General features: G+C 42.3%; 1 protein-coding gene across 1 annotated transcript in view; it reads right to left on the bottom strand.

The window, feature by feature from the left end:
* TUT7 (terminal uridylyl transferase 7) overlaps nt 1-15,288 on the bottom strand; it is a 1,376,479-nt gene that overhangs the window by 1,140,521 nt on the left and 220,670 nt on the right. Inside the window, exon 5 of the mRNA XM_085632922.1 lies at nt 494-582. Coding sequence (XP_085489048.1) covers nt 494-582 — 89 coding nt within the window. The remainder of the gene's footprint in view (nt 1-493; nt 583-15,288) is intronic.

Below are 15,288 nucleotides of genomic sequence, written 5' to 3'. Positions count from 1 at the left end.
GTTAACTGTTAAAACCAGATAAACAAAGGTAATGATAATGATCCAGTGCTGGAGAAAGTAAAGACAGCACAATTAAAAATGAAAGATGCAAGGATTTTAATACATTATATCCACACAAAAAACATTAACAGACTCAGTGTCGCCCTCTTTAAATAGAAGATTTCACTCACAGATCCAGTCATGCTCATTATGTCAAAGAACCAGCAAGGTGCGTTCAATGTCTTATTACTTAAAGGTAAGTGTAATGTATATTGAATATCACAAGAGCAGCAAATAAAGTCATTATTTACTCCTAGAACATAGTTGAAAAAATAGTCAAATATGCCCTGGCTCTATATGTTCTAAGGCCCACTCATTCCTATACATAGGTTACAGTAGGCAACAGAGGATAATGCAAAATGGATTGTAAAAAATAGCTTTCCAATATCTAACTCTTGTGTGACGAAGTCAAACATCTATTACTTTGTGGAAAAGTCAAACATCTACTACTTACATTCTCTGGAATTTGGATGTCTATGTTTAAGTCAGATTGTTTGAAGCCAAATCTTGTACTGGAGGATCCGTAGAGCCGTAGTGCAGAACCTGCAAAGGAAAACACAAGCTGAAAACAGTGCTCTACATTCAATTTACTATATAAAAAAATATACTCGAACTATTTATCCAAAGATTTACTATTTTCAGAACCACCTTTATTAACCCCTCACGTTGCAGTACACACCAACAACTTTTGCACAGGAATTGACTGGACATTAAAATGTTTTAGCCAAATGACACATACCTCTTTTTAAAAAATAAATCTGTCCCCTTAAAGAAGAAAAATGTCTCACAAAGAAAATAAACGAAAATCGTGGTAATTAAATATGAGAACGTGTAATAACATTTTGGGGTATTGACATCACAGCTAATGGTGATGAAAGAACAGCTTGATTTACATTAAAAAAAATATTACATGATGAAGTAGAACGCTTATTTAAGAACTGCTTCCCAACATTTGTACCTGTATTTAAAGAAGTCCACTGAAAACTGCCAAACATGTCTTCCTATTGATGTTTCTCTCCTTACAGAGGGACTGAACTATCTTGGTGGATTGGACATAAAAAATTATTTTCAACTCGCTGCAGGGTCAGTCTCTATCGGTAACTTAGTGGAATCAGCAAAACAAAGATAACAGTATGCACGGTGTACTCACCACATGTGAATTAATTTCTCCACATCAATTTTGAAAGTGTCCATACCAAAGGTCCAGTTTATGCAATCAGCTTTAAGGTTAACATGCAAATCTATTCTATGTTTCAACATAAAATGAAGCAAGAAAACTCTCACTTCACAATCAATTGCGATGCTACAAAGTAGTGCTTTTCATTCCTGATCGCCAAGCTAGTAAAAGGTAGACCAAGAAATGTAACACGGATTTTGAAAACTTCATTAATAATGTGAAAAAAAACAAAATACTTACCAGTTATACTACTTCTCTACCTTGAGATGATCGTTAAATGCATAAACGGTAAATATCGGCAACTACGTGGAACATTGTTAAAGAGCATGCAATAGCATATTGGCCATATAGATATTAAACTGGGGTTTCATTAACCACTATATCAAAACCCTGGTGAAGAAAACAGTTATTCCCCAGAAAAGACCAAGAAACAGATCAAAGTATAAGTTACAAGACAAAACTATATAATAAAAGCTTTTCTATTATCCTTTATCTAGTTTGTATGCATCTATGTTTTGGTATTTCTTAAGTAGTACAAACCTTTATTATTATTTTTTTGTTAAAGTGCTACTTCAGCAGAGGGGTGCCAGTGCGCTTTACAATGTAACAAATTAGCTGAGATCAGGAACAATCACCAGATTAATTAAGTAGTGAGTAGAGAAAACATGCAACTGGGAGGAGGAGGAGGAAAAAGTGGGCAGGATGTTGGTAGATGGAAAGTTAAAAGAGGAGAGCAACAGGAGGAGGGATAAGAGATGAAGTGGGGCGAGCAGGGAATGTTGCCAAAAGGAAGAAAAAGAAGGTAGGAAGAAAGGACAGTAAAAGGAAATAGTAGTGAGGGTTTAGGAGAAAGTTTTGGGTGGGACAAAGAAGCGGGAGGCTGTGGGTTGAGTGGGGGAGGGATGAGTGTTGGGGGCATTGGAAAGAGTGGAGAGGAGAATCAGTGGGGAAGGAGTGGAAGGAAAGAGGCAAGGGAGGGAAGAAGAGGGGCAGAGGGGCAGGAGGGCGAAAGACGAACAAGAAAAGCAGGAGGGGGACGAAGAAGGGGGGACGAAGAAGGGGGACGAAGAAGGGGGACGAAGAAGGGGGACGAAGAAGGGGGACAAAAGAAGGGGGACAAAAGAAGAGGAACAGAGAAAGTAAGGAGGACAATGAAGAACAGAGGCCACGAGAAGGTAAGAAGGGGTAGAGGAGAAGAAGAGGTAAGGACTGATAATGTTGGAACAAATAATGCAGGAAATCATTAAAAGAGAAATTTCATGCATGATCAATTCAAGTACAGGGAAAAGAAGGAAGGTTTTTAGTGGAACATGAGCAGATGTTTTTGGCAGCACATATTACCAGGATGGGAGTTTCAAAGGTAGATTGCAGCTCCAGCAAAAGAGTGTGATTTGGCTGACTTGGTTTTCAGATATTTAGACTGAAGTCTGAGGATGTCTTTACTTCTAAGATGTTTCATGCCTTCTGACATTGTTGTGGAAGAGTGCAGTGCTTTAAAAGAAATGCAGGTTAATGTCAATTTTATTTGGGCTTCAACGAGGAGCAAATATAGGTATTTTAGTATTGGAGTAATCCAATTGAATTTGCGGGTGCTAGACATTAAGCTTTCTGTTGAGTGGAGGAAAGCCTTAAGGTGGAGGGGACAAAGGGAGAAAAGGGAGGCAACAGCGGAAAAAAGTAGTTAGTGGAAGGGTTGATAATTCAGCCTATGTGAGGTGGGGTTCCAAGAAGGGTTGAGTTTTCAGTTTTTCCATGAACAGAAGCAGTGTTGGTCCTGATGTTGGAGGAGATGATGTTCTAGTTCCTGGAGGTAAAGCCTCAGTTGGATTGTGTTCTCCCTTCCATAGTCATTTGGAAAACAAAAAGCAATGACAGGACTTTACAAAGTCTACGGGCTGGGAGATTAGTAATACACAGTAGTGGTTTGTGCGGTCTGCACTAAAAGAACCCAGGGGCCCTGAGAAACATTACATGTTTAAGGAATGCTATCAGACTGATACCACTGGACAGCGGTTCAGCAAGGCACAAATGGTCTTTAATGGGAAACAAAGTTCCAAGATGAAAAACTGACACCCAGTAGATGAGTAACAAACATTTTAAGTATAAATTATATATATATCTTTTTTAAATAAAGGATACAACATTGCAGCCCCATAAACACACTTTCTAAAACCACCCTCACACTTAGAGCAGTAGAACAATGCTGCATTCAACACTCAATGCGGTTTTCCAACCTGACAAAAACACCTATGACATTTCTCAACTACCATGAACATTAACATGTAACATTAGTGACAAACAACACTCGCAATCCAAAAAGAAAAAAAAAGCCTGATTCATCACTTACATAAGCACCCTTCACGAAAAACAACCAGGAGAACATCACTGCAATCTGCGGTCATCTATTTCAACCCTGTCAGGGTTGATCAAGTTCAGGATTTCAAGGTATGCTTTCTAGATCGAAACAAGGAGGCATGAAACCTTTAGTAAGCAATACTTTTGTTTGCCTGTAACCGTCACTATTACAATATTATTGTTTAGTTTAGAACAAGGGACACATGATCCCTCTTTTAAACGGGCTATAGTTTTGGTTGCTGCTTTGTTAGTTAGTTCTGTATGTCTATCATTTATTAACTCCATCAACAGGGTGCCCGCCCAAGACTCCTTATTTGAAGGGTTCTTCGTTGGTGTGAAGTAAAAACCACCATTACCTCAACCTGGAAGGATGGATCTAAACTCAACGTGTCCTGACATATTTAGGTCTGAAGCACACACTTCACACATGTCAGCTAGAGGAAGCACTTCCCGAATAGACCAACATTCTCTACCTTAAACTATGTGAGAGAGTGAGCAGCGCTTCATACCAGCCTTCCTAGGCTTCTCATTACCAATTCGGACTTTCTCATGTAAATAACGTCTGTCTGGAGGGTCAGTGAACTGCAGGCATGGTCATCTCAGTCTCCAAATATCACAGACAAACTAGTCTTTCGGATTTGAGCATCCTTCTTGCCCTAGGTGGTCACCCCATTTCGCGTAGGCCAGTCGATCATTTTGCCTACCTTTTACACTCCGTATCATACCTCTAAGGAAGAGGAGAGATTTCACCAGCTGCACCTAAAAAGAGGGTTGTTCTACTTTGACTGCACAAAACCGTTCCATGTGGATGATCAACTCTTCGTGGGGTATGTCAGAGCCAAGAAAGGGAAGGCAATGCAGAAACAAGCCATCTCCCGGTGGATTGTGCTTGCATTAAGATCTGCTATGCACTGGCCAAAAAGCAACCCCTGCAAGGCTTGCGTGCACAAACCACCAGAACAAAAGCTGCAACCACTGTGTTACCACGTGGAGTCCCGATCCTGGACATCTGTCAGGCAGCAACATGGGCTTTCCTACACACATTCACCAAGCAGTTTGTAAGTGTTTACTCTTTATTCAGTAGCTGTTACACAATACTTAAATTCCTTCGCAGGAGCCATTTTCTCTACAATCCTTTAGTATGATGCCTATGGGCCTTGCAACATCGCCACCATCAGTATTTCTCTTTGGGAAGACTCACCCTCTGCCGATCGTGTAACAGCCTTTACAATGAAGACTAAACAACAGGATACCTTTACAACGATGGTTTACAATGAAAAAGCCTTTACCACAATAGTCTTTTACAACAATTTATTTTTTTACAACAGATGTGCCTTTACTACGGATGCAATTACCAGTGTAATTGCAAGCATCCTCCCACCAGCTTTTGTGTGGTTCCTTACTGACCCACCCATCATCCCCATCTGCAAATAGATTTTAAGGTACAGGACTATTCCCTCTTCAAGGCCCTTGTTCCACACATCAGTGGTCAGTGTTCTTTGTGGCTCCACGCTTCTGGCATGGAAAGTTGCAAAAAAAAAAATTGACGTCAGCCTGCTCGGTGGTGCCTATATAGGAACTATGCAAGTCACTTCCGGCACAGACGCTGCTGCCGTCGCCATGCAAAGCTAAACATCGCCGCCTACTGGCGCGCAGGGGTACTGCTCCCAAAAAAATGCTGGAGGATAATACTTTCCCCCCCGCATATCTTGCAGTATGTTTAACAGCTTGACAGTAAACACAAAGGAAAAAAAAAACGTGGCTACATATTACATGGAATCGTGTGTCCTCAAATAACCACTTTTGCGGCATTATAAAATGCAATACATACAGCTTTCATATACAACACTACTGTTCTCCATTCCCTCGTAGTGGATCGTAAATATTGCACCAAAGGCTTCCAGATGTCTTTGGGCCTTGAAGGGGCAGGTAGCTCTTCTGCATATAGTACAAGATTTTCCCTGCAATATACTAAATCCTTCAACCAGTGGTCAGTGATCGGGTCAGCTGTGCTTTCCCATTTCATCACCACCCGCCTCTTGGCCAGCAATAAAGCGATTCTCACAAACTTACCCATGCCGCCCTCCAATAACGGCGTAAGGCTCAGCAAGCATATTTGTGGTGTGAACTCTATTACAATGTTGGTCATAGCCTTCAGCCTGCGTGTCACCTCAGCCCAGAACTCCGCAACCCCCTGCACTCCCAGGCGCGGTGCCAGAAGTCTGCACCGACTTCCCGCATGGTTTACATGCATCATTATCTCGAAGACCATAACTGAACAGTTTGTGTGGTGTATGATAAACCTGGTGAAGGTATTTGAAGTGGATTATAAGCAGATTTCCGTTTGCCGCGAGTGCATTTGTGAGCAGACCGCAATGTTCCCACTCTTTTGGTGTGATCTGCGGATCTAGTTTCGTGTTCCACTGGTTCAGGCTTTTATTTCAGATTGTGTTTTTCTCCTCTCTAGCTGCTCGGTATAGTTTGGTGACCATTTTGTGCCTTGTTGGGCTGTGACATCGGTGGTTCGTCAGGAAATGTGTTGTAATGTGCCTGCATTGCCTTTTTCAATCTATGAAAGATTAAGGTAAATAGCGTTATTCTGTTTTGTACATAACTTAAGTCGTCTTCCGTGATAAAATAGCCATTGAGGTATATGTCCTGCCTCCTTTCAATCCCTGCCAACGTCAATGTGCGCATAGCTCCTGTCTCCTGTGTCACTGACAATTCTGCATGGTACGCAATTGGTAACAAGGGAGCATATAATGGTAACTTTGCAGTCATCCGGCCTATCGCTGTCCATGCACCTATCATTGTGTCTATCGAGTTTATTTCATTTTTGGGCGTGCCCCTGTTGGAGTGTGTTATTATTGATCTCAGTGGGATGGGGTGTGCGCCACCGCCCTTAACCGCAACGCGTGGGATAAAGTCATGAGTGTTGTACCAATAAAGTGCATTCTGCGCTTGGGCACAGAGATAATAGAGATAAATGTCAGGCACGCTGAAACCCCCTCTCTTGTAGTCTAAGGTAGGAGTCTCCCAGCTCTCCATGGGCTTGCTTTCCCCCCTCCCCCCCCCCCCCCCCCCCAGACTAGCCGTATCCGCAGCGTCCGCACCGTTTTGAAGAAGAATTTGGATATTTTACAGGTATATTGCTGAACAAGTATAAAAAGCGTGGTAAGATAACCATTTTGATTAGGGCAATGCGGTCTACCAATGACACAGGCATCGATGACCACCTAGTCACCTGCTGCTCCAGGACAGTTAATGCAGTTTTAGTTCTCTCGTATAACTTTGTCGGGGTCCCGGTGGACCCATATGCCTAGATATTTTACAGGCTTCCTTGACCATACAAGAGGGAATTCCATGGTGTGCGGGGAGGTCTTTTCAGTGTGCGGCACTACAACAGATTTGGTCATGTTAATGCTCAATCCAGAGAATAATCCAAAGCGGATGTATTCCCGTAGTATCGGTGCCATGTAGGTCTGCGGCTCCCTGATAAAGAGCAGCATATCATCCGCGTAGAGTGAAATGCTTACAGGATGGTGGACAAACCTTAATGCCACCGTCTGTTGCGCTGCCTGATAATGCAGGCAAGAGGTTCTAGCGGCAAGGCAAAAAGGAGCGGTGAGAGAGGACATCCCAGCCTAGTTCCTCTGCCTATCTGTATGGGGTCTGATGTGTGTCCCTCCACCCAAATTCGTGCTGTGGGATCCTTGTGTAGCAGCCGCACCCAATTGCTAAATATGGGAAGGAATCCCATTCGCTGTAGTATATGGAATAAGTAATTCCATTCTATAGAATCAATGGCTTTAGCCACGTCTAGCATCACATCCGCAGCCTGTGGGTCGGGATCCAGTATATGAAACATTGCAAATATCGTTCTCAAATTATAGGATGTTGATCTGTCTGGAATGAAACAAGATTGGTCCGGAAGGACCTAATTCGGCATCAGCAGTTGGAGTCTGGTGGGCAGAATTTTTGCCAGAATTTTCGAATCTATATTGGTAAGCGACAGTGGTCGATAGGAGTCACAACGGGAGGGCGGTTTATCTTTTTTCAATAGGGTTATTATCAGTGCTTCCCTAAGCGTTGGTGGTAGTTTGCCAGACTTGTAGTCTGCGTCAAACATCTACAGTAGATAAGGTATCAATTCATCTGCAAATTCCTTATAGAATTCGCTGGTGAGGCCGTCCGGAACTGGTGCTTTCTTATTAGAGAGCGAACGGATCGCCTTTCGGTGATCAGCTGACTGAGATACTCTCCTTGTCCGTCTGAAAGCTACGCAATGGCCACGTCCGATAGGTAGTCATCCAGTTCCGAGATGTCAGTACCACCCATTGACATGTATATTTCCGCGTATGTATTTCTGAATTGTGTAATGTCATGTGTGGTGTAATGATCCCTTCCTGTATCGTCTGTTATCTTGGTGATTGTTTGTCTCTCTATACGGGCTTTGATCTTGGTCGCCAGGTTGTGTCCAGGTCCGCCCCCCTCCCCATACGTGCAAGCTACATGTCTTTTTGATAGATAGCAGATCTCTCGAGCCGCCAGCTCCTTGTATTCGAGTACAGACTCTTTAATTTGTGCTCGTGTCTGTGTGCACGGTAGACACTCGTATTCCCACTCGAGGCGAGACAGGCTGTCTTCAACTTTGGATAGCTGAACCCGGATGTCCTTTAGTATTCCTGCTGACGTACCGATACATTTGCCCCTTAAAGTGACCTTGAAGGCCTCCCATAAGATCGCAGCACTGTCAACAGAGCCCTTATTATGGTCAATGTACTGTGTTATTGCCTCTCGTATCGTGGTAACAGAGTGGATCTAGCAGCGCTTCAGAATGAAAGCGCCATGTAAATTGACGAGTTGCGGTTTGTGGAATGCGGAGTCTAAGCTTAACGGGGTTATGATCTGATAACGTTTTGGGCTGCACCTCAACTGCAGAAACCCAAGCATTCGCCTCTTCACCCAGCAGCCAGTAGTCCAGTCGTGACCAGCTACCGTGTACTGTGGAAGTGTGCGTGCCCACCAAGCCTTACTCATTACGCAGGCGCCACCCGTCTATTAGGCCCAGCTCGATCATTCCCTCGTTGATAATCCAAGCTGCTTTGGGTGATTGCCCTCCCCTCCCATTTGATTTATCCCAACTGGGATCCAAATGAGTGTTGAGGTCTCCACCCCATAATATTTCAGCATCGGGCCAATTCCGCAGCGTAGTTATTATGTTCGCAAAAAGGCCTGGTTCATCTGTATAGGGGCCGTACACATTCACAATAGTCAGCAGTGTACCGGCTAGTTTACCGTGCGACATTGCATAACGGCCTTCTTCATCTATGCAGCTTTTGATCATAGTAAAAGGAAGATTTTTTTTTTTTAATTAGTGTGATCACCCCTCTGGCATATGAAGAATATGAAGAAGCCAGTCTATAACTGGCCCATTGTGGCCCAATTCTGGCCTCAGAGTGTTTCGTCAAGTGTGTTTCCTGAATAAGGGCTATCTTGATGTCATATCGATCTAAATACGCAAGCACCTGTCTTTTTTAGGGGCGAATTCAATCCACGAATGTTCCACGTCAAGCAGTTTATTGCTTCACTATCTACCTGAGACATACATTCACACTGTATACTATGCGTGGTGTAATTGAGGTTTGAGGCACCTGAACGTGACGTTACCCCTGTTATTCTCTGAGTTGCATGTAGCCACATAAAAACATCCCCCCCATTCCCGCCCTCCCAGTGCCACCACCCACCCACTTCAGCAACCCCCAACTTGCTAAAGCCATCCCATACCTCCCAACATAACTCTCAGATGCAAATAAGGTCCATGAATAAATGTAGGGAACACCCAGTGGGGGAACGCTTGAGCACAAATAACCTCCCAGATGTAAAGGGAGGCAGCCGAACGTCTAAAGTAAGCTTACCTGACTTTTTCACAATACCAATTTAAAAAGTGCAATGGCTAGCAGTTGGTTAAACAATAATGTGACATTTTATCTGAATAGGCAGTGTCCGTATCTCTGTTCTTTTCTTCAGAAGGGCAATAAACAGTTGCTCAAGAGCCAGAGTCAATCTCATGTGTAGTCTTTTTATCCAGTAGCCATAGTGTTTGGAGTTTCTACACATTCATCTGCTTCAGTGCTGGAGGATTCATGGTTCCGTCGCTTGAGGGTCTTGACATAATCCATGGAGGTCTTTGGAGTAGTGAAAATTCTTTATTTTTACCCCCACCTCGATGCGCAGCCGCGCCAGATAGAGCATGGCGTAGGGAACCCTTTCGGCCATCAAGAGTTTCTTGACTGCCTGGTATTCTTTCCCTGCCGCTTGGACTGCCACAGTGAAATCTGGGTAGAAAGCCAAACTGTTTCCTTTATGGCTTACAGCTCCTTTTTCTCTCGCCATGCGAAGAACAGTGTCCCGATCTCTGTAATTCAACAGACGAGCGATTATGGGGTGTGGGGGGGCACCCGGGGGAGGACGAGCAGCCAAAGAGCGGTACGCCCTCTCCACAGTTATCACTGGTGATAGTTGTTCCGCCCGAAGCGCTCATGCAACAGTTTTTCTATGTAGGTCTCTAGGCGGCCAGTGTTTGTGGATTCTGGCAGGCCAATGATCCTTAGACTATTGTTCCTGGATCTGGCCTCCAGGTCTTCGTTTTTGGCTTGTATAACGGCCAGCACTTTTTCCATGTTGAGTGTCTTCAAGGTCATTTGTTGCAGACCGTCTTCTACATCCGATATGCGAGTCTCCGCTTCGCTCAGTCTCACTGCGTGCTTGTCCAACTTCGTGGACATATGATTCATCCTTAGGTTCAGATTGTCTATTTTTCCGTCAATGGACTGTAGGCTGGACTGCATGGCTAGTAGCGTTTTTTCAATGGCTGTTAAACCTTCATTGGGGGTCTCCAGCTCCGTGTCAGAGGTGGCTCTCTGCTGCAATTTACTATTTCTCCACAGCTCAAACGTGAGGCGCGATTGACTGCGTTCCGTCTTCCCCATGTCTGCACCGCCAAGCTCGTTTGCCGTGCTCAAAGGTTCCACTTCAAATCAGGGATGCGCAGTCTTATTAGTAACAGGACGCTCTTCCCTCCACCTGGATTCTCAACCCTGTCTGATGAGCGCGCTACGATAGTCCCAGCCCCGTATATATCAGCAGACCTCAGCCTCTGCATGTCTTGCTCTTGTCCATGAATATAAGATAGAAGAGGTCTTACAGCACTTATATACCTCGTCCCACCAGTGCGGAGTATCAGTGCCGGCTCCGCATTTATCCTGCCTTTTGATCCATGATCTGAGGCATGCAGTGGGCCCACGGTTGCCAAATGTATTCTCTTTTAGTCTCCGTACTGGTTAGAGTGCCGGAACCTCTGAGTGCCCCCCGAGCCCAGGTTCTCTTCGGTAAGGGCACTGTGCTATTTTAATCAGGCACTCACTGTCATAAATGGCCCCCTGATGTCCGTCACGGCCTCACCCCTGCCATCTTGCAGTTTCTTCTTAGTTCCACCCAAGAGGATCTTTCTGAACTGGGTGTTCAGGGCAATAACTTGACATCAACACCATTTCGTCTGCCTTCTGCTTTTATACCATTGATGCCCAAAGATGCAATTGATACATTTAGCGAATGTGTTGTGGAAGATCTCAAGCAGTGGAACCGAAGTGTGTTGCGCAAGGACAAACAAAGGAAATTCAACGAAAAACAATATTCTATACTTATGCGCAAACTACAGAGTAATGGAAACATTATCATCAATAAGGCAGACAAAGGAGGAAATATTGTGCTCTGGCCCGGGGAACTATATATAAGAGAAGCAGAACAACATTTAAGTGCCAATGCATGCTATAGAAAAGCCAACTTTAATGACCTCAGGCACATCAAGGAATCTACGTTCAAAGACCTATCCCAATGGAAAAGAATGGGACTCTTAAGCAAGAATGAATTTGTTTAAAAAAAAAAAAAAAAAAGACTATCCTACCACTCCAGTGCTGTACTTCATCCCGAAGGTACATAAGAATGAAACACCTGTACCCGGTAGACCCATTATATCCGCACAAAAGGGTCTACTTAAACCATTGTCCAAATATGTGGACTATTTTTTACATGAGTTTGTGGAAAATTTACCATCTTACATACGAGATACGGGCCATTTTTTGTCCAAACTTCAAGGGGTGGAGTGGAAACAGGACTATGTTTTCATTGTTATGGGCATATGTTCATTTTACACCAGTATTCATCATACTGATGGCCTGGCAGCAGTCAAGTACTTTTTATTCAAATGTAATATTGAATTTTATCAACATAATGAAATGCTTTTGAGTATGATCAGGATGTGCCTCAATAATAATTATTTTATTTGAACAAAGAGGTCTATCAACAGTTACGTGGTGTGGCGACGGGGGCGTGCTTTTCTCCCAGCTACGCGTGCTTGCACATTGGATGGTGGGAGGAACACGTCCTCAAAACCACCCACAAAGAACTGTATGATGCACATGTAAAGTATTGGTGGCGATTCATAGATGATGTGTGTATAATTTGGAGTGGATCTATTGAATCTGCTTTGAGTTTTGTCAATGAAATTAACAAGAATGATTTGAATTTGAATTTTACTGCCCATGCAAGTAAGGAAAGTGTACAATTTCTGGACGTCGAGTTATATATCAAGCATGATACCATATACACTAAACTCCACAGAAAGAGTACCGCAGGCAATGCGGTGCTTCATGCAAGTAGTTCCCACCCCAATCACCTTATCAAAAGTATCCCCTACGGGGAATTTTTAAGGATAAGGAGAATTTGTAATTCAGAACAGGATCTTAAAATATGGAAAACTGAAGCTTTTATGAGATTTTAAGCTTGAGGTTACAAGGACAAAGATCTTGAATTAGCTATGAAGGGAGCTAACAGTCATACTAAAGAAGAATGCTTAAACAACCTGAAACCTGACACTATCTCAACCACAAACGAGTCCACCACTGACATGTCTATATCCAATGACGCAGTAAGATTAATTACTACTTACAGTCGGCAAGAAAAGCAATTTAGGAGGATTATCTACAAGAACTGGCCCATTGTCAAGACTGATTTAACTAGGTCACAATTATTGCCAGATTTACCCTCCCTAACCTTCAGACATGCACCCTCCATGAGGGATGCACTGGTTAAAACTAGCCCTGAGGTTATTGCTGCGTCAAATTGGTTGTCCAAAAGAACTGGTTTTTATAAGTGCAGCTCCTGTTGAGCTTGTAAATTTGGGATCAATAGAACGGAGTTCACTACAGCATTTGAAAGTAGACCTATCAAGATCAAGGGTTTATTACATGCAGAACGGATTTTGCAGTCTATATTCTAGAATGCTCCTGTAAGTTAAAATATGTTGGCAGCACCAAACTGCAAGTATTTAACCGCATTCTACAACATCTGCGAGCTATTGTGATCCTAGCTATCCGGTTGCTCGACACTTTAAGCATGTGTACAATAACGATCTGAAAGACCAGAGTTATTTTGTGATTGACTGTGTACCCAAATCACTCAGAGGTGGCAATAGAGAGAAAAAACTCAGACAATTAGAGTCCCATTATATTTTATTGCTCGACACAAAGATGCCTAATGGTCTTAACACAGGAGAGGACCTCCATAATGCTCTGTAAGCCATTGGGCATGGTGACTCTCCCTCTCTCTCTTTCAGTATACTTTGAGTGATATGCTGGTAGGCTTTTCAACAGATTTTATCTTATTAGGGGGGTTCCATTTTCTACACCTGGTTTTAACCTAGTTTTTACCTAGTTTTACCTGGTTATGGCGTGGTTCCTCCCAGTGTTTTTATGGTCCTTTTATAGATTTTATCTTTTTGAGCCTCAGCGAACCTAGTACTGTATTTGAATTTTTCCTTTTATCGGTGTTTTTTAGTAACTAGTTACATTTTTGCAACTGCATTTTTCCATCATGTTCACTGTTGCAGAGAGCCTTTGATTATAAATGAGAATATTTTATAGGTATATGCTTTTTACCAACCTGAGCGTACTTTGCACATTGTTTACAGTTTACATTGCACTGGCACTTTATGTACCTTGTGAGAATATTGAAGCGGCGGACTTTCTTCACGTTTTTTTCACTATTGTCGTCACTATGTATTGCTCCCATAAGCCCATAGCGTGTCATGTGATCAAGACAGTGGTTAAACTGTCGAAACGCGTCATGCTGGGCACTTGCCTCAGTTCATTCATGCTGACTATTTTGCAATAAAAGCACTTTGAAGCAATCAAGCACGTTGTGGTCCATACCTGAAAGTTGTCGAGACGGTGGCATTCCAGATTCCAGGACTGTGAAGGATATATATATATATATATCTTGTCTGTCTGAGTCAACGAATAAAGCAGATATTCAACAAGAATCCTGTGGTCCGTGCTCCCTTTACTCGGTTTGTTGGACACTGTTCGATGAAGGAGAGTGTTTGCGAATATATATATATATATATATATATATATATATATATATATTCACTGAAAAAACCATAGGTTTCACACACGTATAGTTAGGAATTAGCATTTAAAAAACCGAACAAATTCACTGAAAAAACAATAGGTTTCACACACTTTATAGTTAGGAATTAGCATTTAAAAAACCTTGCAAATTCACTTAAAAAACCATAGGTTTCACACATGTTATAGTTAGGTGGATATTTCACTCATAAAAAACCAATGAAATTCCCCTGATAGTTAGTTCAGATAACTATAACTCTCACGACCGCCACTCTATCACATGGATGATGTCATCAGTGATGTCATGAGTGATGCCACTGACCATGTCATGAGTGATGTAATATGTGACGTCATGAGCAGGATTGCGGGCGCGCAAGTTATAGTTATCTGAACTAACTATAAAGGGGGAATTTCATTGGTTTTTTACAAGTGAAATATCCACCTAACTATAACGTGTGAAACCTATGGTTTTTTAAGTGATTTATATATATATATATATATATATATATATATATATATATATATATATATATATATATATATATATATATATATATATATATATATATATTTGAGTATGTGTTTCTGAACAATTTTAATATGTTTAATATATATAGGGAAAGGCCTGTTGAAGAATGAGTGGGTGTACAAGTGTGTAAATGGATGATTTTCTGTGGTGCGTAACTGACTCTATAAGTGAGTCATTAAATGTATCTTACTGCAGACTAGTGACTAAACTGTGTAAATGTTTGTATGTGTCTGTATGTTGGTGTATAAGTGGCGGCATGGTTTTGTGAATACCTATATAAGTGTCTGTATGAGTAATTGATTGCTTGTCTTAGTATCTGTATGGGTTCCTCAGTGTTTGTGTGGGTAGGGTGTGTGTGACTATGCATAGATGTGTGAGTGGGTGATTCTATGGGTGCATGGTTTTAAGAGTGCATCTGTGATGGACTGTATGGTTGAGTGAGTGTATTTATGAGTGTGATAGGGATTGAATGTATATCTCAGTGGTACATTTGTGACTAACTACATATGTGAAAGGCAGTATATATGCGTGTAAGAGTATATAAGTGGGTAGATGTGATAGTGTGTGATTGTGAGAGTGACTGTATGGATGAGTGTGTGCTTGAATCAATGATTCTATAAGAGCGTAAGAATGTGGTACTATTTTTATGAGTAAGTGAACTTGAGTGTGTATAACCGCATAGGTGAGTAAATGGGAGTGTGATTATTTGCATGACTGAC

The sequence above is a fragment of the Triturus cristatus genome, chromosome 2_1 (assembly GCF_964204655.1).
Source record: "Triturus cristatus chromosome 2_1, aTriCri1.1, whole genome shotgun sequence".
Classification (NCBI taxonomy): domain Eukaryota; kingdom Metazoa; phylum Chordata; class Amphibia; order Caudata; family Salamandridae; genus Triturus; species Triturus cristatus.
The sequence above is the reverse complement of the archived record's forward strand: the minus strand, read 5'-3'. Positions and strand labels throughout refer to the sequence as shown.